Genomic DNA, 27,668 nt, shown 5'->3' with positions numbered 1-27,668 from the left:
GCCCGTGCCCTCTGGAGGGCAGGGTGGAGCCCCCGGCTGCCCAGAGCCTGGCTCCCCCTTCTGTTGCCTGCTGAGATAAGCGGAGTCTTGCCAGGCCTCGCCGGGCACCTCCTTCTACCAGGTGCAGTGCCACCCGCAACACAGGTGGTTCTCGAAGGGGCCACCCGGAGGCCATGGGGTGGAGGGATCCGATCCTCAGAACAGCAGGGCCCCCACGGGTGGACCCTGCCTGTGCCGGGAGCGCCGGGTCTTCTGGGAGGAGCAGGCGTGGAGGTGCCAGGGGCCCCGGTGGAGGGGCTGGGGTAGCTGTGCCAGCAGCGCTGGTGGGTGGTGGCCCCGGGAGTTGTGTGTCTCTTCCAGCTCAAGCCTTCTGGGGCGGCTGCTTCCTCCTCCCTCCCACCTTGGTCTGAGAATTTTCCAGGAACCTCCATGGGGATGGAGAAGCCTGGGTATGAAACAGGGGTGGTGCCTGGAGTGACCTCAGTGCCCGAGGCCGCCTCTCTTACCAACAGCGTCATCTGCAGGCACCAGCCAGGGGTTTGCTATCGGGAGGGAGAGGCCTTGTCCCCCCAGCTCCCTCCCTGGGGTCTGCCCTACGAGTTTCTCCCCAGGAACGTTCTGGGCAGCACGGGCTGCAGGATCCCGCGGGCTCTGTCTGCTGGGCCCGGCTCTAGAGGCTCCTGCTGGTCTGCCTCTGGTGGGCCCTTTGTCGTCGCCCTGCGGCTGTGTGGCCCCAGCCCAGCCAGCCCTCTCCGTGCTTCAGTTTCCTCACTAGGAGATCAGAAGGCTCAGGTGGGACGAGGCTTGTGGAGATCCCATGGTCCTACACCTGCACGTCCTGCCCTGGGGGGCTCGTGTCCGGGAAGGCCTGGGTCAGCGGGATGCTGGCGTCCCCACGGCACAGCGGCAGGAATTTGTGGGGCTGCCCGGGGCCGCCGGCAGAGCTCGTGGGCCCTCTGGTTTGGGTCCCGGCTTGAGCTCTGAGCGCCCTCTTCCTCCAAGTCCCGGGAAGCCAGTGGGCCATGCGGTGACCTTTGCAGACACCTTCCTCTCTCCCAGCCCCCACGGTCAGGCCGGGGCTCGAAGCTGATGGTTGCATCCACCTGGGCTGCTCGTTTCCTGCTGATGAGCCGCCCAGGGTCGAGCCATCAAGCCCGCGTGGTTGCAGTCAGGACCCAGATCTGCTTTATGGCCACGTGGTATTGGAGGCAAAGAATGATAGCAGAGGCCGCTCTCTTGTCATGAGCTGCAGAGCAGTCTCCACAAAGCAGGAGAGGCAGTAACCCTGGTGGCCTCTGCACCCCCCCTGCGTGGGGTGGCTCCACATGCCCGACACCTTTCACGGTCCCGGCTCCGTGGAGGAGGTGCCGTCGTCCTGTGCGTCGGAGGCCCAGCAAGGGCCAGCACTCGGCACGGGTGTGTGCGGCAGGGCCCGACTGAGGCTCTGGCCAGGGCGCCCTGGCGCGGGGGTTCAGCGTGAGCGTGTGCGGCGCAGGTGTGAGTCGTAGAACGTCCTGTCCCGGGGATGAGCGCACAACCTTCATTAAGCTAATAGCTGATTGGCTTTGATCTGATGTATTTTGATCACATTATTTTTATGTTAGGAGCCTCTAAATACCCATCATTTCAACTGTGCCCCAATTAGCAGGCCATTCACCGCGGAGTGCAAATTGACTCGCATCAGGCCTCTCCATTAGTGCCTGCCAGAAGCTTCTAGCCTCGACGGCCCGCCCCGTCCCCCAGCCCGGCGGCCGAGTGGCTCGCGTGGTGCTGCAGGTGGCTGTCCTGGGCAGGCCGCGCTGCTCACCTCCCCGGGGAGGGCTGCCATGCCAGGGGCGAGGCCGTTCTGCTGTCTTGGGCTCCTGGGCACGGCTCGCGTGGGATGGCGGGGGTGGGGGGTGCCCGAGGAGCGGGGCAGGAGACCGGCTCCTATGGAAGTGCTTTCGGGTGCTCAGCGGGGTTCACAGGGCTGTGTCCTAGGTCGGTGCTCCCCGAGCTCTCCCGGGGAAGGATTCAGAGCCTCACTTCGTGGGACACAGGGCTCAGGAAGGAGACAGGCCTGTGGTTGCAGACCGCTGGCCAGATGAGCCTGAACCAGAGCTGTGGTTGGTGAGGCTCTAGGGCCTGTGCTCCTGCCCCCGTGGGCCTGGGCCCCGCCGACAAGGTGGTGTCCCTGGCTGCCAGCAGGACCGGGCGGGTGACCCCCCGGGCAGTGCCTCCCAGAGGGTTCCTGCTGCCCGGCCCTGGGTCTTTGTCACGCTGGCCCCTCTCACGCTGCTCTCCTTCGTCTGCTGGTGTGAATCCTTGTTCCTCGAGGCTCTGCTGTCCCTGCTGTCCAGGCCCAAGGAGCTTGGTCTCTCCCTCCTCATGGGCTGATGCGTGGGTCTGTCTTGGTGGAGTCAAACTCCTCAAAGTTGGGGCTTGGTGTCCTCTTGGTCTTTGCTTTCCCCAACCCACAGGGCAGGGGTTTGCACATCGCGAGGGGGGTGGGTCCTGAGTCTACGTAGGAAGCTTGCAGGAGGGAAGAGGCCAGGCTGCAGTGGGCAGCGGGATGCATGCCCTGATGGGTAAACTGAGGCTCAGAGAGGTTCAGCGACTTCAGAACCTGTGTATGTGGGGCATCTGGGTGGCTCAGCGGTTGAGCATCTGCTTTCGGTCCAGGGTGTGACCCCAGGGTCCCAGGATCGAGTCCCGTGTCGGGCTCCCTGCAGGGAGCCTGCTCCTTCCTCCGCCTGTGTCTCTGCCTCTCTCTCTATGTCTCTCATGAATAAATACATAAAATCTTTAAAAAAAGAACGCTTGTATATGGGGTGGGCAGAGGGTTTGCCGTCGGAGGTCAGGTGATGACGCAGGAGGGAGTTTGAGGGTGGGCGACGGAGAGCCGGAGGGCAGTGTGTGTGGGCAGCTTGACATCCTAGCAATGTGCAGGTTATTTTGTACGGTTACTTCTCAGAGTTAGAAATTCGGGGTATTGGCATCGAAGAAAGCATGTACCAGAGAATAAAGAGAAATCCACTCAGCATCACAGCACTTTGGGTTTTTTTTCTTGCCTTTCGGTGATTTCTCCTGCCTTTTCCATAAGCATGCTTTTTAGTTGCAATCCTGGTGAGCATATAATTTCGTGCCCCGCTGTTGTCACTTAGCTGCCTCTCAGTGTTTTTTAGAGTAGCTGGCATCTCCGTTCAGCCCCGTTCTTATCGGTTGTTTGGTCTCACGACTGGGTTATCTGGAAAATGGACCCAGTGACGCCCGCTCCAACAGGTGTCGTGAGAGTAAGATACACGAAGTACTCAACAGGGTTTGGCACAGGGAAGATTCTCACAGGATCGTCCCTCCTCCCACGTAGCTTCACAACTTACCCATTATTGGAAGATTATTTTCCCCTTCTGAAAGAATTATCTGTTCACGACTTGAAATTTTGGCAAGATACAGAAAGGAAGGAAAACTCAGTTCAGGCCTCTTGTAAAATGCGGTCGCTTTTTAGCATTTTGCAGTATTTCCTTCCGGCTTTTCTTGCGTGTGTGTTGTATTTAATTGACATAATAAAATGCATACAGTTTTGTATTATTTTCACGTGACTTTTTTAGGATAAGCACTTTCCCATGTGATCGTAGCGTCTTTGTAAGTAATTTTAAAGGCCTCACGTGCTGTCAACAAACAGCGGTTTTCGTAACCACTCGCCTATTTGCATCGTTTAGACTGTGAACGCTATTTCGGGAGTCTGGATAAGTATCCTCTGAATGTTTGGGGATCTCAAGCCATTCCCATAATTGGGATAGGTGCCCGAGATGGAATTACGGAGCAGAGGCTCCATGATGAAAATGTTAAGGCTCACTGTAGCCTTGCCCCGGTCTTTGCTGAGTGCCGTGTGTCTGGGGAAGGCACAACCTGTGGCCCCCTGAGTTTGTGGCCTCTGCATCGTGCTGGGATGGGGAAGTGCGGGGTGACGGGGGCCCTTAGCCAGCCTGAGGATGTGGAGTCTGCGTCTTGAGGACTGAGTGCGAAGGTTCAAGAGGCAACAGAAAACGTGGTGGGTCCCGGGGGCTGAAAGGTGGGCTGTTGGCCTGAGCACAATGAGGGCAGGGGCATGTGAAGAGCACGGAGCCCGCAAGACAGCCCTCGGGGGTTTGACTGTGTCCCGAGGCCCCCGGGAGCCACAGAAGGACTAGGCAACGCCCGTGCCTGTCCGAGGACAGCAGGAGCACGACACAGCTGCATCTCTTTAGGAGGAATGCCGCGTGAAGCTTGGATGGGAGGTCAGAGCGTTTGGGTGGCTGCGCGACTCCTGGGGTGGCCTGGGGACTCTCACTGCAGCACGCCCACTCCCGTGCATGGTGCATGGGGGTCGAGGGCCCAGCAGGGAGAACCGCGGGCACCCGGGTCATCATCCTGCCCACTTGTGAGCGTGCCCAGGGAGCAGCCGAGCGTCGGTGTCGGGAAGCCTGCTCTCCTTCCCAGGCCCCCACCGCCCTCTCCTTGGGCCGGTGTCCCCGGCTCCCGCTCTCCTTCCCTTAGCCCTGTCTGAGACGTTACATAAATCCAAAGGCTCTCAACCGAAAGAACCGCATTGTCAAAGTTGTTCAAAAGTCTGCCGTGTGCGGCAGATGGCCTGCTGACACGCGCGGGCTGTGTTTTGAAATTGCATCTGCTTTCCCACATTCCTCCGTCGCATACGCGTTATTAATAAATGTTTGCTTCGAAACTGGTGCAGTGGGTTGCGGTGTCGGGAGGTGCATCTTTCTATGAATTGATGTCTGATGTCCCCAGAGGACGTAAGTGGGCGGCCCAAAGGGGCAACCCTCACAGATCCGGGCTGACTGCTGACCAGGGCGTGCCCCTGAGCTCCTCCTCCACCTCCTGTATTTGCCTTTGTGATTACCAGCTGGGTTTTGAGTAATGCTGGGCTTCTGGAAGCACCTGCTTCTTCTGGGGTTTGGCCCAGTATTTTATGATATGAATCAAGTGGACTTGGCCAGAAGACCTGGGGTTTCTCTCTCTCTTTTTTTTTTTGCCTGCACCCTGAGTCCCCTGGGGTAAGTGTCGCCCTGACTCTCTGATGTAATTCGTTCCCTTCAGCCCTATCAGCTCCGCAGAACACACACAGCATATTCATGGCCTAGGGGGTACAGAGATCCACAAAACGAGTTCTTGGCTCTTTTTAAAGGGCTCAGATCCAGATGGAAGGCAGGGTGGCTACTGTAGCAGCTCTGACGGGCGTCTCAAGCAGATGGGGCTGGATCCTTGTCCTGCCACCCCTCCTTGAGTAGTCTGCAGCAAGTGATGCTGCCTCCCCGGCCTCGTGGACCCACGTGCTGAACGGGTGCCAGCACCCCCAGCCGGCTGGAGCCCTGAAAGCGCCAGTGGGCCTCTGCATGCGGGAGCTGCTGGCCTGGCGGGATGGGTCCGCCTCCGGAGCGAGGCAGCATTCCTCGGGGCCCGGGCGCCGGCTGCCAGGCGTGGGCCGTGTGGGTCGATGTGAGCGCAGCTGTGCCCCCATGCTGACTCCCCCTCTTCTCTCCCCTCTTTCCAGCCTGTGACCTCATGACCCAGGGGATTTTGGCCTTGGTCACATCCACCGGCTGTGCGTCGGCCAACGCCCTGCAGTCTCTCACAGATGCGATGCACATCCCACACCTGTTTGTCCAGCGCAACCCGGGAGGGTCCCCGCGAACCGCCTGCCACCTGAACCCCAGCCCTGACGGTGAGGCGTACACGCTGGCCTCCAGACCGCCCGTGCGCCTCAACGACGTCATGCTCAGGCTGGTGACGGAGCTCCGCTGGCAGAAGTTCGTCATGTTCTACGACAGCGAGTACGGTGAGTTGGGGCGGCGTGTCGGGCGCCGGGGGGCCCGTGAGCCGGGCGTCGCTGTGGTGGCCGAGTCCCTCTGGGTAGGCAGCGCGCACGCGGCGGCGGTGGTCCGCGTGGACTGCGTCCCGGGCTGGTGGGGCCTGACCTTGAGCTTCGCGAGGCGGGGAGGAGCTGCACGGACGCTCTGCAGACAGGCACGGGCGTTGCCTAGCAACAGCACCTTATCATGACAGCTGAAGTTTGAATCATCTTCGAGTTTTCAATAAAATATTAATAAACTGCTGGCAGGGACCCGACGGGCTCACGTAGGTAGCGACAGAAGCAGGTCGGCACGGTCCTCCCGGAAGATTCCTTCTTAAAGACTGGCCCTCACGCAGGGCAGTCAGCTGGCCCTTGCTCCACCCTGGTCTCCCCTCAGTGTCAGGGTCTCAAGCTGGGGCGCAGGTCAGGGCACGGGCACCCCAAGGGTCATAGGGCCGGGCTGGGATCATCGGGGGATGGCTGGACATGGCTTCTTTGAAGACCTCCCGTATGAAAAAAAATTAAAAATCTGTTTCTTAAAAATGCACCAAAATGGGCTTTGGAGAAATAGTTTTAGGTTTTCTTATGGCTGCTCTGCCCAGACAGGCCAGTGCTAGGCCTGAAATGAGATGGTTTCCACATTATGTGTTTTTTTAAAAAAAGACTTTAAACTTTGTAACTGAGATTCCTCTGCAATTATGAGAACTAATGCAGAGAGACTCCATGTGCCCTGCACCCAGGTTCCCCATGGGCAACGCATTGTGACTCCTACAATGCCACGAGCGGGATTTGGCGTTGGTGTACTCTATCGAGCTTTTTCCATACTTCTCTAGTTTAAAGATCTTTGGGCATGTGTCTTCACGTCTGCGAGTTTTATCTTGGGGAAACTCATGTGGCCACGAGAGCAGGGATCCCCGTGCCACCTTTTCGTAGCCATCACCCTTCATATCACAGGTCTTTAAAAGACGTGGGGACGGTAAGGGTCGGCGGCCCCGCTGCTGGGGCCGGGGTAGGGTGGGTGGACCCTCAAAAGTCCTGCCTTGTCTTTTGGCGAAATAATTCCTTTGCCAAGAATGTAACTGAGAAGAGAAACCAGCACATGTTTGCATTTGCCTAAATACTCTGCTTAAGACTGGAATGTTGTCCTCAGCTCTTGAGCAAATAGGCTGTTTGGAGTCTTCCAGAAGGAATTGGAAGAACAAACAGTCACTGTGCTGAAAGGAAGATGAGGTGGTGATGGGGACAAGGGTGACCCGAGGCTCCGGGCGCTGGAGCTAGACGCTGTCCAGCACCTGGTCTCTCCCTCCTGCCCGTATTTAGCCCCTGGCCCTGGGGGCTGTTGGAGGTCGTGGCACAGCCCTGACGAGCCCACAGGCCATCTCTCAAGGGCTGGCCTTCCCCGAGAACCCCTCGTGCTGATGTCGGCATCCAGTGTGCAATGTGGCTGGCCGGTGGGGAGGTGCGGACACCGCCGGGCTGGATGCTGTGGGGGCAGGGTCCAAGGTCCCCTGGCCCCCTTCTTCTGGCATCTTTGCTCCCTTTGCACTGTGGTCTATAGAAACTCTTCAGGCCTTGGTTCTCCTCAAGGCCTGGGAGGAAGGAACCTCAACCACCCTGCCTGGGCTCCTGAAGTCCTTGCACCCGATGAAGGACACCCGATGGCACTTGCTCAAACTACGTGGTTTTGTATTATTGTAGCCCTTCCCCTCAGTCAGCTCAAGGATCAAGACCCCAGGCAGAGGAGCCCCAATTCCTACATGTCTGAAGGTTCCTCTCTTTCCCTGGAGCTGGCTCCTTGGCTTGTTACATGCACTCACAGACCCGTCTCCTTCTCTCAGCCTGCTCTCAGCTTGTCCTGACGCGCTCCTGAGGGCTAATCGCCGACGAACATGGACTCTCGCACTGACTCTCGCACCAGGCTGTCAGCTCCAGGAGAGTGAGCCAGTAGCTGTTTGCTCCTGTGTCCCTGCTGCTTAGCACCATGTCTGGCACAGAGTAGGCCCCAAGAAATTATCACTATGTGAATGAGTCAACTCATTTATGAAGATAGGAGGTTTTCAGACCATTTTCACACAAGACAAAGGAAGGATGGGAAGAAAGACAAAGCGCCGGATAGTCTGGTGCCTGAGGCTGGGGAGGTGGGCTAGGATGTTCTGAAGATGCAGTGCCCTGTCCCTCTCCTCGCCTCTCCTACCCAGAACCTCCAATCAAACCAAGAGGTGTGCCCTCTTTTCTATTATTTTCTTTTTTTAATATTTTATTTATTTATTCATGAGAAACACAGAAAGAGACAGAGGCAGAGACACAGGCAGAGGGAGAAGCAGGCTCCATACAGAGCCCGCTGTGGGACTCGATTCCAGGACCCCAGGGTCACACCCTAGGCCGAAGGCAGACGCTAAACCACTGAGCCATCCAGGGATCTCCTGTGCCCTCCTTTCTGACATGGAACTGTTTGGTGCCTTTAGTGGGGTTGACGTTAGTTTTCTTTTCTTTTCTTTTTTCTTTTTTCTTTTTTTTTTTTTTTAAAGATTTTATTTACTTATTTGGGAGAGAGAGAGCACAAGAGAGTGAGCATGAGCAGGGGGGAGGGGGCAGAGGGAGAAGCAGATTCCCCACTGAGCAGGGAGCCCTAGCAACCCCTGGGCTCAATCCTAGGACCCTGGATCGTGACCTGAGCCAAAGACAGACACTTGACTGACTGAGCCACCCAGGCGCCCCTTGAAGTTAGTTTTCAGCCAGACTGGCCTTTATCAGTGGTTCTGTAAAGACACAGGGAGACCAGTAGCTTTCCTCCTGTGGACAGGCAACTGGTTGAGCCTCAAATGTGCTGTTGGTAAGGATGCTGAGGCTGTATGTGGGCTCAGCAACAGAAGATGCCGTGACTGCTCCATGGGATTTCCATGATGCAGAGGAGGGACTGGCGGCAGCCTGCTGTTTGCTGATTCTGACGGGGGTGGTGGGGGTGCCTGGACACCTCAGCACCGCCATACTGGCCGGGGTGCCGCCGCTATCCTAGGTGCTGATCCACTTGGCTTTAGGCTTTCAAAGCCCTTCCACTGAATTCTGTGCAAGACCTCCTACCTTTGTGGGCTCCGCACATCAGTCCCTTGATTTGACAGCCTCTGCAGCCAGGTTTCTGCCCCAGGATTTAACCACTGTGACCACTCCAGCTCTCACTGCTTGTCCTGACTGTGCCCCTCATGCACAGCCTAGTCTCTGGCCTGCTTTCCCACCTGCCTTGTGTTAGGTGAGCCAAGGTGGTAGAAGCCCATGTGCTGTTTGATGCAGCTCATCCAGTGCCAAGGGTGCGGGATGTGGGTGCTTTCTCAGCACGGCTGGCATTGGCCTGTCTGAAAGCAGTGGGTGGACCTACACTGACTGCTGAGATGCCCAAGACCAGTGGTGCCTCCAGAAGTCCTCGGAGCCCCTCCTCCACCCCACCACTGCAGCACTAGCTGCAGATGAGCCCAATTAAAAAGCAAATTGAGTGTAAAGACTGTTTTATTCCTTCCAAAGTCAAACAGAAGTGGTTTGGGGATATGGTGACTTTTTTTGGATGCTGATCTGCAAGTATCTTTACATATATTAAATGTACATTACACATATGCATGTAAGCCCTTCAATGACTCTCTGAGGTGAGATTATTAGTGTGTTTTACAGGTAAAGAGCATGAGACCCAAAGAGGTTCTTTTTGACTTTAATGCCCATGCACTTAGCCAAGGCACCGTCCTATTTCTGAAATCTGGAGCTTGCTAGGCTCCAGCTTCCTTTTCCTGTCTCCAGCCAGGCAGAGTTGAAGCCAAGAAGTGGGGAAGAGTGATTTGGAATGGACTAGGCTGGTATGCTCAGGACTTCAGTGGATGTTAACGGAAAATCCCACCCCTGCTCAAGGAGCCCTGATTCTTCCTCATTTGCCCCCCAGCCTCCCTCTAAACCCAAGAATGACCTGTCCTGGGTGGAACTTGAGGGCCGGGAATTGGAGTCAGGAGTCGAGGGTCAAAGAAACCAAATCCCTGGTTCTCAAGATGGAGCTTGGCAGAGGGGTGGGAGAGGAGTTTGCATGTATATAGTTTACAAAATGAAAGATGTGCCATTTGGTAAGATTCCATCGAAAATACTTGTGTGCTTGTTGTGACAGTGAAAGGGAAAATAGAAGGGAAGCTGACATTTGGGAAAGAAAATCTGTAACATTAAAATACCAAAAGTTTGGATCGAACAGAACAGAGAACTTTCTGACGTGCCACTTCAAATTCTGGGATATTCATTTGTGTGTCGGGGGAGGTGGTGCTAGAAGCTGTAGCCACAATTTCTCCCTAGTGAATACATTGGGATGAGGGCGGTAGTTAAGAAGGAATCTTAGAAATCATTGACTCATTCATTCAACAAGTATTCACTGAGTCCCTATCATGTACGATGATGTTGCTAGGAACTCAATATAGGTGAAGAAATGAATGGGTAGAGGAAGTTTGCTAAGGCTGCGCAGGGCTGGGGTGTGAGGTCGGGACCCTGGGGCTCTTTCCTCCCTTGTATGTTCAGGGTGCAGAGGTTTGCTCTTGCCCCTGGGCCAGTCTGCAGGCTGGAGATGGGTTAGGATCTGCATGAGTGGCCATCGTCTATGGCTGAGTTATATGCTTCCCTCTCTCTCTCTCCATAGACACACACACACACAGACACACACACACCCCACATCCTCTTTATCCATTCGTCAATTGATGGACACTTGGGCTGCTTCCATAATTTGGCTATTGTAAATAATGCTGCTATAAACCATGTATCCCTTTGAATTAGTGTTTTTATATTTTTTGGGTAAATACTCAGTAGTATGATTACTGGATCGAGGGCCGTTCTATATATATATTTTTAAAGCAGGCTCCATGCCCAACATGGAGCCCAATGGGGGGCTTGAACTCATGACCCTGGGGATCAAGACCTGAGCTGAGATCAAGAGTCAGATGCCGAACCAACTGAGCCCCCCAGGTGCCCCGTGGGAGTTCTGTTTTTAGCTTTTTGAGGGACCTCCGTAATGCTTTCCACAGTGACTGCACCAGCTTATGTGTGCAAGAGTATTTTGAGGGTCTATCCTGAGGAGCAGAATTGCTGGAGCATTTGTTCTAGGCATGTTTCACTTTATTAGGTTATTCCAAATTGTTTCCCAGAGCAAGTGTACTTGTTTGCACTGCCACCTGCTATGTACCAGAGTTCTCAAAGCTCCCCAGCCTCACTAACACCTGGTAGTCTTTTCACATTTAAGATTTTTTTTATGTTTAAGATTTTTATGTGAAATGGTATCTTGCCATGATTTAAATTTACATTTGCCTGATAGCAGATGAAGTTGAGCACCTCTTTATGGGCTGTTTTTGTTTTCTGTGAAAGGCCTGTTTACCATTTTAAGTTTTTGTCCCTTTCAAAAAAATTGAGACTTTTCTTTTTCTAAGTGTGGCAGACAGTCTCTTTGAGTCCATCTCAGTGGATGAGAGTTCTATATTGTATCGTTGTCAGATTTACTCATCTTTTGTAGGGCTAGTTCTCTTTCATCTGAGAAGTCCTCCCCGACCCAAACCTTGTATTCTCTGGCCAAAACTTCACTCTGCATGGAGGGAAGATGTTGCCCTCCTGGCCAGGTGACCTCAGCTAGGTCTCAGCACAGGACACACATGGCTCCTGACACTAGACCACCTGTCTCCCTGAAGCCGTGGGTTCCTCCCATGACTGTGCCATGGCCTCAGAGCCAATCTTGCTCTTGGTGGCGATTGTCTAGCCTGTGGTTAGGGAAAGCTTCCTGGAGGAAGTGATAAGGACCTAAGGACTATTAGGGGTTAGGTAAGCAAAGGGCAAGGTGGGGAAGAGGGTAGGAAGAGTGTCCCGGTCAGAGAGAAGAGCATGCTGGAAGGCCTGGGGAGCAGTGGGGAAGGGAGAGGGCATGTGCTGGATTGTGGGCAGTGGCCAGGGGTGAGGCTGGACTCTAGGTCTTGCAGGCCTGAGAGGCTCACCGAGGAGTTAGAACCGCCCCCCCCCCACATCCCTGGGGGCTGTACCTTGCTACCTCAGGTGGTGCCCTCGACTCCTATTTCTCATGCCCGCCCAGAGACCTGAGGGCAGCAGAGGACGTGGGGGTCTTCATCTCCAGATGGCCCCGGTCCTCCAGCTGCCCATGTGTAGACTCACTGACTGCTTACGAAAGAGAAGGAAGTAATGCACGGAGAGGAGCTGTGATGTGACTGCGTGCAAACCCCAGGCCCGGAGTCCACGCTGAGGGGGGGCCTCAAGCCCCAGGCGGCTCAGGTGCCGTGAGGAACAGCTCACATCTTTCCAGCCTGTGCTCGGTGCTGAGCGCGACGCAGCCTCAGGACCCCGGCTCGCGTCATCTCCTGGCCATTCTTCCAGGCGGATTTGTACTGTTCCTGTTTCACAGGCGAGGATCGAGGCTCAGACGAGTAAAGAGGCTTCCTCTGGGTCGTACGACCGAGGAGTGGGGGGCCGGCCGGGTCTGAGCCCCGGAGCGGGTGTTCCAGCTGTCCCACGGCCTCTGGCTCCTCGCAGCAAACAGTAGGGAGACTCTTCTTCACACGCAAAGGTTTATCGTAGCGTTGTTGGGACCAGCAGAGGTCACTGACAATCCGCCTGCAGCAACGTGGTCCATACGTCGCGATGTGTGTACGCCGGGGCCTTCACGTGCGGGGTGGCGGCAGTTCCAACACGTGGCACCGCTAGGCGACGACAGCTAAGCGAGAACAGGGCTGCGGCGCGTGGTTCTGCGTAAAAGCAAGCTTGCGTGTGTGCGGACTTGACACGCATGGTCAGCGTTCGGAAATGCCGTCTTATGGACAAAAGCATGGGGACTCAGGACATGTAATTTTCACCGCATCACCACGAGAGACCCCTGACTCTGGGAAATAAGCAAAGGGTTGCAGAAGGGGAGGCGGGTGGGGGGTGGGGGTGACTGGGTGACGGGCACTGAGGGGGCACTTGACGGGATGGGCACTGGGGGGTCCTACTCTGTGTTGGCAAATCGAACTTAAATAAAAACAAATGAAAAAAAAATAAAAACACCCTTTGAGTTTTTTGTTCTAAGTGCAAAAAATAAGCAAATAAACAGAAAGTGGGGGTTGCCCTCCCTCCCTCCTTCTTCCCGCCTGTGGCTGCTTCTTGGAGCTTCTGCTCGCCCACCTCTGGAAGCAGGATGGGGGTTCATAAGCTGTACGAGTGAGCGCTCAGCGGAGTTCCTGGCGTGCAGCGGGTGGTCTGTATGATGGTCACAGGCCCTGTGGGGGAACCAGGAGTGGCCCTCGTTGCCCGCCCCCCCTCCCCCGGACTGGGTGTGGGTACAGGGCCTCAGCAGCGTCTTGGCACGAGGGGCCAGCTGTTTGCACGCTTACCATGGTCAGGGTGAGCGGGAGTGTGGTGCGTCCGTGTCATGCAGCAGCCTCTTCATTTGTGGGGTGAGCGTCAAGTGGTGACCCCGCCTGATGGGGTCCCCGCGTGAGGACACTGGTTCATGCATGCTCAGTGCTCAGCGAGACGGACTTCTCAGGAGCCGTGGCCAGTGCTGGTCCCATTGAGCTGGCGAGTCTCTGTTGTGGTGTGTTCTGAGCCCTGGGCCACGTGTTGGTTGTGTTCTTGGTATGTGGCGGGGACAGAGTTCGGGGGTCACCTGTCTGGCCCGCATGGGACACTCAGAGCAGAGTCGCAGGTGAAGCCATCACGCGCTCTCGGCGGTGCGGCCTCACTGGTCCTCACAGTGAACACTCGTCGCCGTTGGGCCTCAGCCCCGAGTCTCCCCACCTTGAAGCTCCCGGGAGGGTCACGTGGCCCAGAGGCTCCCTTAGCGCTCACGCCCACAGTGTGTCTTCCGGTGACTCAGCTGCGCGCCCACGATCTCGCTAACCCACGTCGTATCATCACGGCATTAGCTGAAATTGAAGTAACATACGCTTTTTCCGGGTGAAATGAGTAAGTGCGGTCTAACGGCCAGGAAACCTACCAAGAAGTTCGACGGTCACTTTCCCAGGACGGGTGTCTGGGGTTTCGTTCTTCCGTCTAATTACAAAGTAACTGCACTTCGGGGCGTGGGAATGGTAGCGTTCCCTGGAAGGTTGAAGTTCATTAGCTCTGAAGTTGCTCAGCCCTCGGCCAGATTCCGAGTGTGGCTGGGGACGGGAGGAGGTGCCTGATGCAGGCCCGGATACGGGACGGGAAGGCCGGCCCCGCTGCCTCCACGTGCCCACTGTGCGGCAGCAGCGAGGACCGGCCAGGCCTTCCGTGCTTTCCTCTGCGGCGTCCCCTTGGAAGACGATGTGGCCCCACAGGCCGCCCCTCTGATCCTGGGGGCCCAGCCAGGGTGACAGCTCTGACCATCTGCTCGCTGCCCAGAGGGGGCTGCTTGTCCCTCCCTCAGCAGGGACCAGCTCCTTGGCAGGTGGGATTGGGGTGGTTGTGAACAGGCCGCAGGGTCACAAGGAGCTCGATTCAGGCCCCTGTCGCGCGGTTTGCTGCGTCCCAGGTGAGCCACCTGCCCCTGGAGGCCCGCTGTCCCTGCTCTGTGAGAGGCGCAGCTGGTACTTCCATCCGGGCCGGTGGAGCGGGGCCCCTGTAGGGGCTCGGCGCACAGTCGGGGCGTTAGGACCATAGGCCTTGGAAGGTTTTCCTTTGCTTTTTGCAAGCGGGTCCCCTGGCGGCTGATGCCCCCCAGCTCCGAAGAATCCCAAGAAGCCTTTTGGAGCCTGGGAGGGGGTCCCTGCCTGGCGCTCGGCCCTGGCTTGGCCGGTGGAGCTCCGTGCTCATTGGGGGGGGGGCTGTGGTCCACGCGGCTGGTGCAGGCTCTTGGAGTCAGCTTTCGGAAGGTCCTTCCCCACCAGGAGGCAGGACCGTGCAGGGGGCCCTGAGGGCCTTCCCTGGGGGAGCCTCACTGTGGCCCCTGGAGCTTTCCCTTCTTACTGGAACGACGGCCAGAGCCCTTGCAGCGGCATTCGTGCCCAGCCCGCTGTCACAGCCACCCAGTCCCCAATCCCATCCGTCCCCCTCTCCTTCCATTGCTGCTGCGGTACGATGTGGGGCGCAGTCTGGCCTCAGAACAGTGGTGCGGGCCGCTCCCTCCCTGGGGACCCCCTAGACGAGTCAGTGTCCGCAGGCGGCTCCCTCACCCTCGGGGCCTGGCTGAGCCCCAGCTGCCTTCCCTCGCAGTCCCCGCCCCCCGTTTGAAGACGGCACCCTGTTTCCTCCCGGCACCCTCTCCTCCCTTCCTGCCTTATTTGTTTCCATTAAGTTCACCACCACTTGCATGCTTTTTGGATGTCTGTCTGCCCGCCTAGGAGTTCTGTGCAGGCGGGGACTTTGGTCGCGCAGTGCTGTGTCCCCAGCACTTAGAAGGGCGCCTGGGACGTAGTAGGTGTTCAGTAAATGTTCGGTGAACGCGTGCACGAAGGAAGCTGTGTTTTGGGGCATCTCATCGCCCATTTATTCTTCCAGGAGGCATTTGTTTCTTTGTGGGAGGTTTTGGTTGCCGTTGCCATTGTCGACATGCAGGTGAGTCACGTTACATTGGTTTCAGGGACGCGATAGAGCGACCAGACGACTAGGCGTTGGGCTGTGGTGGCTGCAGGGTAGCTCGCACCTGTCCCCGTACAGCCCTGTCACCGTACCCCGGCCTCTGTTCCCTGCGCTGGGCCTTTTGTCCTAGGACGTGTTCATTCCGTAACTGGAGGCCTGCGTGGAGTCTCCAGGTAGAGCAGTGACCGTCGTCTCCGTGGATGTTCCCGTCCTGTCCGACCCGTACAGTCAGGCCCACGGCTGCCTCAGCTCCCAGCTCGGAACCCCTGTGTCCGCCGCCTGCTTCCTCAGCAGGTGTGCAGGGGCACCTGCGTGTCCAGGCCCGGGCCTGCGGGTGGTTCAGACGGGCTCAGCTCACCGCAAAGCTCTCCGCAGGCTTCGGCAGGCGGCGTGGCTGCTCCTGCCAGGCGAGGGCGGTGGGCGAGCCTGCGGGGGACTGGCATCCCCCCTCTGCCCCCGCCCCTCTGCCCAGGGCGCGCTGACACGTCCTTCCCACCTTCAGCTTCCTGCCTTGGGCAGTGGGGGTAGTAGCGATGCCTCCCTTGGAGACTTCGGGGCTCGAAAGGAAATGCTGGGTCTGAGGGCTCGAGTCCCCCGCGGCCCCACCACCTCTCGCCTTGCCTGCGCCTCCAGGGATCAGGACCCAGGTGGGGCGTGCTGGCCTCTCCCTGAGCCTCGCGGGGAATGGGGTTCCCTGGGGTAGGCGGGCAGGGGCTGGGGGTTCCCGGGAAAGGTGGGGCAGGGGCCGGGGGGTGTTCCGGGGAAGGTGGGCAGGGCCCGGGGGGTGTCCCGGGGGAGGTGTGTAGGGACCCGGGGGGTGTCCCGGGAGAGGTGTCCCATGGGGCCTTCCCTGCTGTCCCCCCGCCCCCCACTCCGCCCCCGCCACACGGGCCTGCACACTGTTTTGATTTTTGGTATAATTGTTTCGGGCTCCTTTGTCTGCGTGTCGGCCTATCCGTGCGTTGCCCGTGCACATCTGCAGAGGGTTTGCCGAGGCTTCTGATGGGGCTCCCGGATGCGGAGCTTAAGAAGGGGGCCATTAGAGAGTGAGGACAAGGCCTCCGAGGCTGTGCTGCTGGGAGGGTGGCAGGGCCCAGCCTGTCACCTTGTCTTGGCTGCAGGGACGGGAGGAAGCCACAGCTTGCAGGGCCTCCTTGTCCTTGGGGAGAAAGAAGCCAGGCAGGGGCAGGTGGCTCCTCGGGGCCCGGCCTCTGCGGTTCTTCTGAGAACCCCCCAGAGGAACCCGATCGTGCCATCGAGCCCGGGACCCACGGGCGGCCACGCAGAGAGAGGTGGGTTTGTTGGGCTGTTCCTCCGTTGAGCGCCGTTCCCCGTCTGTGCAGTAGGCCCTTCTCGCGCCTGGTGGGTCCCTGCTGGTCCCAGTTTCAGAGGAGTGGGGGGGCCCAGAGGGCAGGGCCAGGCCGCCCCACAGGAGCTTCCAGCAGGCCGGCCTTGGAAAAGGCCACGGAACCCGCAGGTGCCTGTCCCGGCATCTTGAGGCCCAGGGAGGGGTCTGGTGTCCAGCCAGTCTGGCCCACCGGGCAGGTGCCGCTGAATTCCAGGTGAGGCCCCAGGGAGCCGGAGGTGAGCGAGGCAGGTGTGGCCTTCTCCTCCTCGGCTGTGAGTGGGGATGAGGCTCGTGATGGAGGCCGGGCTATGGGGCCACCTGAGCGGCAGGCAGTGAGGTCTGGGGAGGCCTCGTGGGGTCCTGCTGAGTCCTGGAGGAGTGAGGAGGGCAGAGCAGGGGTGGGGGTGGCTGGGGAGCCGGGGCTGATAGAGAGCAGAGATGTTCTGGGCTGGCCTGGGTTTGCCCGGCTGGGGCCTTGTCCGCGGGGTCAGCGGCTGCGACACGGAGAGCCCGGCCAGACAGCACAGGGGCCTCCAGTCCTGAGGGCAGTGAGGACACACGGGAGCGCAGGCCACTCTGCTCTCTCTCCTTTGTGATGTTTCTCTTTGAAATTATTTTTTATTACGTAAAGAACACAGGAGAGAAGTATGTTCTTGCTGAAGAAGCGCAAGTGATGTAGGCCCCGAGGGCGAGCTGCCCAGGGCCTGCCGCAGCGCTCCCCGCCCGTCCACCTGCTGCCCTGCCCCGTCCGGGGTCCGGAGAGGGCTGCCCGGGCACGCCTCACCTGTGTGCGCACCCTCACGTTCATGTACACTGTTATTTTCAAAACCAGGAGCAGGATCAGGCCGCAAGTATTGATTGGGGCTGAGCTGGGCTCTGGGGCTTCCGCTGCTCTGGGCTGCTCTGGGGCTTCCGCTCGGCACCGGCCCACGTGGCTCTCCCTGGCTGTCCTCACCTGAGGGCAGTGTTCCATGGGTGGACCGTGGGCTTACTTTATTTCTTTATTTTTTTTAAAGATGTTTTAGAAAATTTATTTATTCTTAAGAGACACACAGAGAGAGGGAGAGACCCAGGCAGAGGGAGACGCAGGCTCCCTGCAGGAGCGCGATCAATGCGGGACTTGATCCAGGGGCCCCGGGGTCACGCCCCGAGCCGGAGGCAGCGGCTCCACCGCGGAGCCCCGGCCGCCCCCTCGGGCTTCTGTGACGGCCCCCCACTGCTGTGGCACGCCCCCACTGAGCGCTCCCACGCGGGGCGCTGAAGGCACAGCCCGGTGCACGGGCCGGGCGTTCCTGTGGGGCCGACCTGCTAGGCAGCAGCGTGGCTGGGCCCGGGGGCCTCCGTGTTCCAGGTGGGAGGCTGGAAGGATAGTGGTGGAGGGCCGGGCACCCGCAGGAGGCAGGCGGTACCAAGCGTTTGGGGGAGAACAGACCTGGTTCTGGCCCCTGGGTTTTTGACGGCGGGAGGAAGGCAGGCTCCGGCTGCCACGCTGCTGGGGAGGCAGAAATTCAGGGGTGCAGCCCTGGGCGGCCCTGCAGGGTCAGTCCCTCCCCGGGACAAGGGGTTTGGGAGTGGACTCGGTGCAGCCGGTGCCCGCAGGGTGTCCCACACCAGAGGGATCACCTGTGTCTCTAGCCGAGGCGTCCAGCCCGATGGGAGCCCGGAGCCGGGGACCCCAGGCTCTGGGCTGGAGCAGCCGAGGGGGCCGCAGGCGGGGCTAATGTGAGCTGAGGGCCCCGGGACCAGGGCCTCCGCCGGGGAGGGGCTCCGGGGTCCGGAGCAGCTGTCTGTGCTGATCTGGGCTGCACGGGGCTGCCTGACGTGGGGCTCGATCCCGGAGCCCGGGATCACGATCTGAGTCAGAGGCAGCCGGTGGTCCAGACGCAGAGGACTCTTAAGGGCAAGGTTTATGCTGGGGGGGAGTAGCACGGGCTGCATCACGACACAGCTTCTGTGGGATCCTCGCTGGACCCTGACAGTCAGGGAGGCTCGGGGTGGGTGGAGACAAGGGCTCCGGGGGGCAGCGGTCTGCGCATAGACAAGCGTCTGGCGTCCGAATCTGGGAGCTGTGGGAGATAGTGTACCCATTTGTGGGTACAAATGAAGGATCTGGAAAGCTAGAGGTTTGGTCTTCACCCTACAGGGCCATCAGCATAGGCCTGGAGGTGGTTCTGGTCTTTACAGCAGGTGTGGGGAGGGGCCGAGGATGCTGCTACATCTCCAGTGCTGCTCTCCCCAGGACAGCCCCCGACAACGCTCACGTGGCCCCTGCTGTTGGGGCTACTGTAGGTTCACAGTCAGGGGTGTACGGAGTCGTGATTCCAGGGCAGGGTGTGTGCGACAGAGAGGGAGAAGGAAGTTTGGTTATGGCGGGGGGTGTGGGGGGCCATCACGTCCTCCTTGAGGGTCTGAGTGCCAGCCTGGAAGGGCAGTGGTTCATTAATGCCAGAGCGGGGAGGGGGAGAGGGAAGGGGAGGGGGAGGAGGGAGGGAGAGAGGGAGGGGGAGAGGAGGGAGGGAGAGTGGGAGGGGGAGGGGAGGGAGGGAGAGTGGGAGGGGGAGGGGGAGGAGGGGGGAGGGGGAGGAAGGGGGAAGGAGGGGAGGAGGGGGGACAGGGAGGGGAGAGGGAGGGGAATGGGGAGAAGCCAAGGCCCAGCCTGCTGAAGTCAAAGCGGGTGCCTGGCACAGCGGGTGCTCTTGTCCCTGTGAGTTCCCTCCTCGCCGTGCCCTCCCTGCAGTCCACGCCCGGGCTGGGCCTGGCTCCGCTCTCCGGGGCCTGGAAGGTGACGTCGGCTGCACGCTGTCCCCTCACCCAGAGCACCAAAGGAAGAGCTCTCAGTGGCTCCTAAAAGTAAACAGCTTTCTCCGGTAACGAGATTATGTGTTTTCTGATTTCTGTAACGGTGTAAACAACACTGATTTATACAAAGTAAACCCCAAATTTCCCTTTTGAAACCCCCCTCACCCCCCCCCCCGCCCCGTGTTCCATCCCCTTCCTGCCCTGGGCACCCGGACGGTGTCTTCTCGAGGTGTGCCTGGGTGGGACAGCCGCAGCTGCTTCTGTCCTGTGTGCGTGTCGAGGGCGCAGGGCCACATATGTTCACTCTCACATTCATTTTGTCACATATGTCCCTTTGCATGTCGCCTGTCGATGCTCTTTGAGGTTCTGTCCTTCTGTGGGCTGCAGAGGATGGACGGGCCAAAGCTTGGAACCCCTGGCTTGGTCCTGGCTGCCATCGCCAGCCGGGCAGGCCGTGGGTAGATCTCTCCTGCTGAGACTCTTCCCCTGCTACTTGTGGGTCTGGGGGGCTTCCCGTGGCTCTGACATTTCTACTTGTGTGTCTTACGTGGCAGCTGCCAAGTGGAAGCTCTTAGGAGTGGGTGGTGGGCACTTGAGTTCATTCTCCCATGAAGCCGCCCTATATGCAAGTGAGCCGGGACGGCCCGTTCCTGGTGCAAATCAGCTCCAGGCTCAGCTCAGCCTGAGCAGACACGACGCCTTCTGCAGGATAAATACCTCTGCTTGCAGGAGGGCAGCCCTGAGAGTGTCCCCAAGGCCTCTTAGCTGCGCAGCCACCAGGAACATCACCTGTTCTGCCTGGGGCTCCCCGGACCTCTGGCTCTTCCCAGGGATCTCGCATTTCCTGGCCTAGTTCAGTGCTGGGCTCCTGGGGTATATTCATTAAATCTCACAAAACCCTGGGAGGATCGTATAATTAGCAGCAATGGATGGTGGTTTCACACTCGGGGCCCTGGGGCCGACTGTCGAGCCCACACTCTGTAGCTGATGTGAACCCGGGTAAGGTGTTTGATCTGTGTCTCAGATTTTGCCAATGATAAAACTGAGCCGCAGGAAGGTGAAGTTACTTGTCTGGGGTCGTAGATCCAGACCATATTTTTCCTACTATGACCCACATGGATCCGTGTTCTCGGAGGATTTGTTGGTTGGAGGGTCAAATGCTAAGGAAAGTTGAAAGGGGCTCGGAGATGCCACCTCTTGGTTATCCTCTGGGGAGGCCCACCAAGCCCACTGGTGTCATGGGAAAGCTGTCTCTGGGTTTCTGCTGGTACCTCTGAAGTTAACCTGCAGGAATAGATGGTTCTGGACGGAGAAGTCAGATCTGGGCTTTTGTGGCTGCACCGATTTCTGTATCTGTGGCTGTGAGCTACTTCCACGCCCTTAGGTGTCACTCAAGGAGGTGATGGGGATGATTGCTTGTGACAGGAAGGGAAGCAGCACAGATCCAACAACTGCTGTGCTAATACTGGCTTTAAAATTTGGCGTTGGGTTTAAAATCTGACATCGGGGCAGCCCGGGTGGCTCAGCAGTTTAGCGCTGCCTTCGGCCCAGGGCCTGATCCTGGAGCCCCGGGATCGAGTCCTACGTCGGGCTCCCTGCATGGAGCCTGCTTCTCCCTCTGCCTGTGTCTCTGCCTCTCTCTCTGTCTCTCATGAATAAATAAAATCTTTAAAAAAAATAAAATCTGACATCAATGAATTGTTATAACAATTCTTTGCCTCCTTTTCGAGATGAGAAAACTGAGGTTCAGACAGTTATTTTATGACTGAGACTAGGGTTTGCACAACCAGAAATTCACGAAAACCAGCTATGGGGCTTCCAGGTCCTTTGCCTCTTAGAATAAGGCAGAAAGGTCTCGAATCAATGACCTGATTAACTTTTCCACCTAAGAAGATGGAAATTAAAAGAGCAAATGAAATTGAAAATAAGTAGAAGAAAAGAAATAAAGATCAGAGCAGAAAGCCAAGATATAGAAAACAGAAAACCAATAGAGGGAAATAAATGAAGCCAAGTGCTGGTTCTTTGTGAAGATAAAATGGATAACAGGCCGAACAGGAAGGAAAAGAAAGAAAGAAAACACAAAATTGCTGACATCAGGAATGAGAAAAGTGACATTACTACAGATTCTATAGGAATTAGAAGAATAATAAGGAAATATTATGAAAAACTTTGTGCCAACAGATTTGACAAACAAGCTGAAATGAGTGAATTTCTCCAAAGACACAAACTACTAAAGCACCTGCAAGAATAGGAAATTTGAATAGCCCTATACTGACAAAGAAATCGAATATGGAGTTAAAAAAACCTCTGAGAAGGAAAACTCTAGACCAAGATGGTTTCACTGTTGAATTCTGCAGTATATTTGAGGAATAAACATTATCAATTCTATATGGTCGCCCAGAAAATTGAAGAGAAGGGAATGCTTCCCCACTCATGCTGTGAGACTAGTGTTCTCCTGAGACTAAAACTGACAACCTTGCAAAAAAAACTAAACCAATATCCTTCATAAACACAGAACTGTAAAAAAAACCTCAACAGAATATTATCAACAGCACATAAAAGAGATGATACATTATGACCAAGTAGGGCTTACTTAGCCGGCGACGCAAGCTTGCTTTAGCGCTCAGAATTCGATTGATGTGATTCCTTCCCCATGACTCTAGACTTTTAAAAGAAAAACCATGTGATTATGTTTTAGGAAAAAAAAAAGCATTTGACAAAATCCAACATCTTATTCTATTGAGACTCTCAGCAAACTAGGGATATAAGGGAACGTCTCTACCTTACAAAGGGCATTTATGGATGACCCCCAAATAACATTATACTTAATGGCAAAAGACTGAGTATTTTCTCTTTAAGATCAGAAACAAGACAGAGATGTTCATTCTCACCACATCTATTCAACACTGTACCTGAGGTTTTAGCCAGTGCAATTAGACGGGGGAAAAAAAAAGAAAAAAAAAGAAAAGGCATCTAGATTAGGAAGGAAAAACTGAAACTTTTTATTTACTGATGACATGATCATCTCTGTGCAAAATTCAGCATGATCTATAAAACTACTGGAATGAACAAGTGAGTTTAGCAGCAATATTGTGATATTAAAAAAATCAATAAGCAAAAATCAATTGTATCTATATCCTGGCAATGGATAGTTGCAGCCAAAATAAAAAAAAATACTGTTTATTATAATAGCATAAAAAATGTGAAATCCTGAGGGATCAATCTGACAAAAATCAGCAAGACCTGTACACTGAGAACCGTGTAACATTGAAAGACATTAAAGAGGACCGAAGTAGATGGAGGGATACATTGTGCTCATGGATCGGAAGACTCATTAGTATCAAAACATCAGTTCTTCTAAAATTACTCTATGGATTCAGTGCATCCCAATAAAAATCCCAGCATGCTTTTTTTTTTTTTTTTTTTTTGTGGAGTAAAAATCGACAAACTGATTTTAATATTCACAGGGAGATGCAAAGCACCGAGAATAGCCAAAACCACTTTGAAAAGGATGAACTCCGTGACTTTGGAACATTAAAAAAGCTGCAGTAATGAAGACAGTGTGTTTTTGGTGTAAACATAGGCAGGCCACTGGAACGGAGTAGAGAACCCCAAAAATAGACTCCCACATATCTAGATGATTGATTTTTCAACAGAGGTACAAAGGTAATTCAATGGAGAAAGTATATTTTGTTCGACAAATGGTGCTGGAACAAGCACATATCTATGTGCAAAGAAAGAAACTTCGATCCATACCTTGTACTATATATAAAAAATAAATTAAAGAAAAATGGATCACAGATGTGAGAAGCCTGAAACCATAATGTTTCTGTGAGAAAGCACAATAGAAAATCGTCACGGCCTTAGGATAGGCAAAGGTTTCTTAGATACAACACGGAAAGCACAATCTGTAAAGGGGAAAAAAAAATTGACTGGATTTCACGACAATTAGGACCTCTTTAAGAATTAAGGGCTCCTTAAGATCTCTCTTTAGGAATTAGACTCTTTGAAGGGCACCGTGAACTGAATGAAAAGACAAGCCATGGCCTTGGGAGGAAATATTTACAAATCACGTAGCTGATGAAGGAATCCCACATAGAAAGTAACGAACTCTTAAAACTCAGTGATAACAAACACCACGAGGAAGTTTGGGGCCGATATTTGAAGACACTTTACAAAAGAGGATCGTGTGGATGGCAGACGGGCACCGGCCAAGATGCTTCTTGGCGATTAGGGGAGCGCTAGTTAGAAGCGCCCCTAAAACCTACCCCATCCCTGTAGAGTGACTTAAATTTAAAAAAGGGAGGCTAAGGGCAGCCCTGGGGGCTCAGCGGTTGAGCATCTTCCTTCGGCCCAGGGCGTGACCCCGGGGTCCCGGGATCGAGTCCCATGTCAGGCTCCTTGCATGGAGCCTGCTTCTCCCCCTGCCTGGGTCTCTGCCTCTCTCTCTGTGTCTCTCATGAATAAATAAATAAAATCTTTAAAAAGAAATAAAAAATAAAAAAAGGGAGGGTAAGAGCAAGCGTTCTGGGGTTCGGAGCAGCTGGAATTCTTAGGCGCTGCCGGGGGGACCTAAGACGGCGCAGCCCCTCTGGAGATGGGGTTCAACAGCTTCTTGAAGGCGTCGTCACACCCGCCGTCGTAGCCAAGCCACTCGGGGGGTTCACCCAGGAGGAGCGTGAGGACCTGTCCACATAAACACTTCCAGGGCCGCTTAAATAAAATCTTTAAAAAACAAAACAAAACAAAAACCAAAGAAGTTCGTTACTGGGCCCTTGATGGGATGAGCACCGGGCGTTATGCTGTATGTTGGCAAATTGAATTTAAATAAAAAAAAAAAAAAGTAAAAAAAAAAAAAACAACAAGAAAAACGAGTTCCTTAGTGGAGACCAGTGGTGAGCAGTGTGCCCCTCCCCCCCATTGCAATCCCAAGGCCTGGCCACAGGCTGGCTCCCGGGCCAGGCAGGGGCAGCAACCTCAGGGCAAGGCTTCCGGGGAGCACCCGCCGACCTGCTGGCTCACCCCAGAATCCGAAGGCAGGGGCCAGCGCTCTGTGGCCCCGGGGCTCTGTGCTCCCGTGGGGGATGCTGTGCACCTGACGCCAGGGTCCGGTTCTGGTGCCAGTGGGTCTGAAGTGGCCGCGTCCTTTCTGTCACTGGTCCCGTGCCATTTTGCTGATTAATGGGAACAAGGCTGCGGTGGCTTCCAAGTGCTGGAGCACAAAAGTTCTCGATGCATTTATTCATCCAGCAAGTGTTAATGATGTGCCTTCTGGATGCCTGGCTCCGTGTGAGATGCTGGGGACCCCGAGGATGACAGAGTCAGGGTTCCTGCTGTCGTGGAGCGTACGGTCTAGCATAGGAGACAGAGAATAAATAGGGAAGGAAGGAAAAGGGGATTAGTAAGACTAGCTCTTTTTAGTGCTCAGAATATGTATGACTTCCTCTCATCCTGAGGTTCTCTTCCTGGGTTCACGGACTCCATAAGCTCCTTGGAATTGTATGGAAGAGAATGCCCGTGTGTGTGTGCATGCGTGTGTGCAGGTGTGTGCATGCACATGCACTTTCTACTTCTTCTCGGGGAAGAGCCTGCAGTTCGTGCCAGAGGCTGAAGCATCCACATCCCAAGGGAGAGCAAGCAGGCTGGTGACTCTGGCTCCCCAGGCCTCACACCCGGGCACCGGTGTCCCTTCCGCAGCCTGCCCGGGGCCCACCACGGCCGCTTCCTCCTTGGCTCTCTGGGTGGGCTCACCGCAGAGAGACCCGCGCTCCTTCCCCCGGTGGGGCCTGGAGCCCTCGCCACGCTCTGTGGCTCTGCATCTGTGTGGCCTGGAGGCTGCTGTTTATCTGGTGCTCTGAGCAGCAGCAGCCAGGGCCCCACAGGCAGCTGGAGGAGGGACCGATCAGCTCCGCCATCCCCCCAAGCCCGGCCGCCCAGGCCTGTACGCTGGCAGCTGCCGTGGGGAGGCCTCGAGTGCCCATCTGCAGGTAGCAGAGCACAGGGCAGGTGCAGGTAGCTAGGTGCACCTGTGGGGGTCTGCGTGAGGGCTCCAAAGGTAAGCCCCCCTCGGGCGGAGTCTTGGGCCTCTCCGGGAACGTGTGCTGCTCTTGCCTCTGCTGGGAGATGACATGGACACTCCAGGAGTCATTCCAGGTGCCTGGTGGGTCGCTGGAGCTGCATCCTGGGTGTCGTGCAGCAGTCCCGGGGCCCCCCGCGGGTGCACCGCCAATGCCAGCCTCTCTCCCATCTCCCTGCCCACCCGGGCAGCCTGAGCATTGCGCCGTGTGCAGAGCCAGGTTCTCAGTGGTGAACCCTTTGCCAGTGCCTGGCACGAATTTCCCAAAGCTGTAGGGCAGGTGTCCGTGGTGTTGGGGTGGACAACCTTGATGTGCTGGGCTCTGTCTCCTCCCCTGGAAGCCTCCCTGAAGCTGCAGGCCCCCAAGTCCAAGTAACCCGTGTGGGTTACAGCCAGGATTTATTTCGGCTTGAGGGCCCCAGGGAGCCATGGAAGGTCTCTTGCCATCTGGTGCTTAGCATCTCAGGACATTTTCTGTAGAACAAAATGCTCAGAAGACCTGAGACATGGTGACTAGCCCTTTTAATTTTTTATTTTTTTTGGTCGGTGCAGAGTGCTGGTGCTGGTTGCAGCCAGGGCGTGGGGGCTTGCAGGCACCCATGGGTACTTTCACTGCCCACTTTCAGGGACGGCCCCTGGGTGGTGGAGAAGCTCTCATAGCTGCTTTCTGAGGAGTTTCCTCCCTAAAAAGCTGGGGATAGAAGTGAGAGTCTGCTGGGGCTGTGGTGAGAGTCAGAGGAGCTAGCCTCGCTCAGGATGGCTGGCACATGGTCAGGGATGGCCTGGGTGCCCTTGATGGCTCCATGTTCCCCTGGGTCCCAGGAGGGTGGGAAGGAAGGGGGGGGGGGTCAGAGCTGCTGGACACTGGTAGGCTCGAGCTGACGAGCCCTGTGCTTCCCGTTACTTCCTCTGCTGTGGCTGGGCTGGGACCCTGGAGGGGCCTGCGGTGGCGAGTGGGGCTGGAATAGGGCCTGAGGATGGACCTGAGCCTGCAGCCTTGACGGTGCTTGCCTGCCCATGGCCAAGGCCCTCTGCTCAAAGCTGAAGAGAAAATCCTTCCTGTTGGACAACTTTTTGAGGCCCGCCTTCTTTGTTGTGGCGCTGGTTTTAGGGATCTCTGGATGGACGATCCTACTGAGATGGAAGCTGGGATGCTGGGGAACAGGTGTCTGCTGGCAGGCAGGTGGGCTGGGGAGGGTAGAGAAAGGAGGGCCTGGAAAGGCCTGGCGGTGGCTCCCAGGCCCCAAAGGTGGACCAAGGGGTGCTTCATCCAAGAGTTCCTGGTTCACCTTGTGCAGAACGTGGTTGTTCTGAGGAGCAAGCCTCGTGTTGGTCCCCTGGAGGCAGGCATGCCAGGGCGAGGCCTCTAATGGGTCCGTCCTCCGTGGCAGGTGTTGGAAACCCTTCGTGGGCCCACCGGCTGCAGCCCCGCGGCCTGCGGACAATTCGCAGGTGTGGATGGGCATTGCCTGCACGTGCTCATCAGTGGCCCTGCGCCCCTTTGCCGACGTCAGGCCGCTTTGTCCTTAGAGCGAGTCACTGAATGACCCGTTTGCTGGAGGCTTGAAGAGGTCTTGGTGAGTTTTGCTTTCGCCGTAGCCCTGGTCTCCGCCTTGGGTGTCTTCCTCCTCCTGGCCGTCCCCCCTCCCGTCCCTGCCGTCCAGGCTTATATGCTAGTGATGGGCGGGAGGAGGGGCCAGCTGAGGCGGCTTCCCCCCCCCCCCCCCCCCCCCCCCCCCCCCCCCGTGGGGTGGCTCAGAAAGCCACTGCGATTGGAGGGAGTGGGGAAAGGACACTAAATAGCCCTCCTCACGGAATGTTAAGTTCTCCAGGAGCGACTCAGCGTTTGCCTTGCTTGGGTTCTCTTACGCCCGCCTGGAAGCGCTTGACCTCAGAGGGTGTACTCAGGTGTACTCACCTCTCCCTGCAGGGTGGGTGGGCCCAGGGAGGGTGCTGCTGAGGCTGTGCAGTGCGTGCCTGGGGCTGACCTCCCCGTGTCTCCCCCGGACCTGGTCCCCTCCTGTCCTGGCTGGTGGCATCACTGTCACCTCCCTTACTTTCTCTCCCGG

At 56.5% G+C, this 27,668-nt stretch overlaps 1 protein-coding gene across 3 annotated transcripts in view; it reads left to right on the top strand.

Annotated features, from left to right (window-relative positions):
* The window catches only part of GRID1 (glutamate ionotropic receptor delta type subunit 1), a 638,858-nt gene that overhangs the window by 126,346 nt on the left and 484,844 nt on the right, over positions 1-27,668 (top strand). For all 3 annotated transcript variants that reach the window (XM_072823838.1, XM_072823837.1, XM_072823839.1), the window contains exon 3: positions 5,531-5,815. In XM_072823838.1, the coding sequence (XP_072679939.1) occupies positions 5,531-5,815 (285 nt within the window). The remainder of the gene's footprint in view (positions 1-5,530; positions 5,816-27,668) is intronic.

Source organism: Canis lupus, chromosome 4 (genome assembly GCF_048164855.1).
Source record: "Canis lupus baileyi chromosome 4, mCanLup2.hap1, whole genome shotgun sequence".
NCBI lineage: Eukaryota > Metazoa > Chordata > Mammalia > Carnivora > Canidae > Canis > Canis lupus.
Note: the sequence above shows the minus strand (reverse complement) of the source record. Positions and strands in the feature narration are given on the sequence as shown.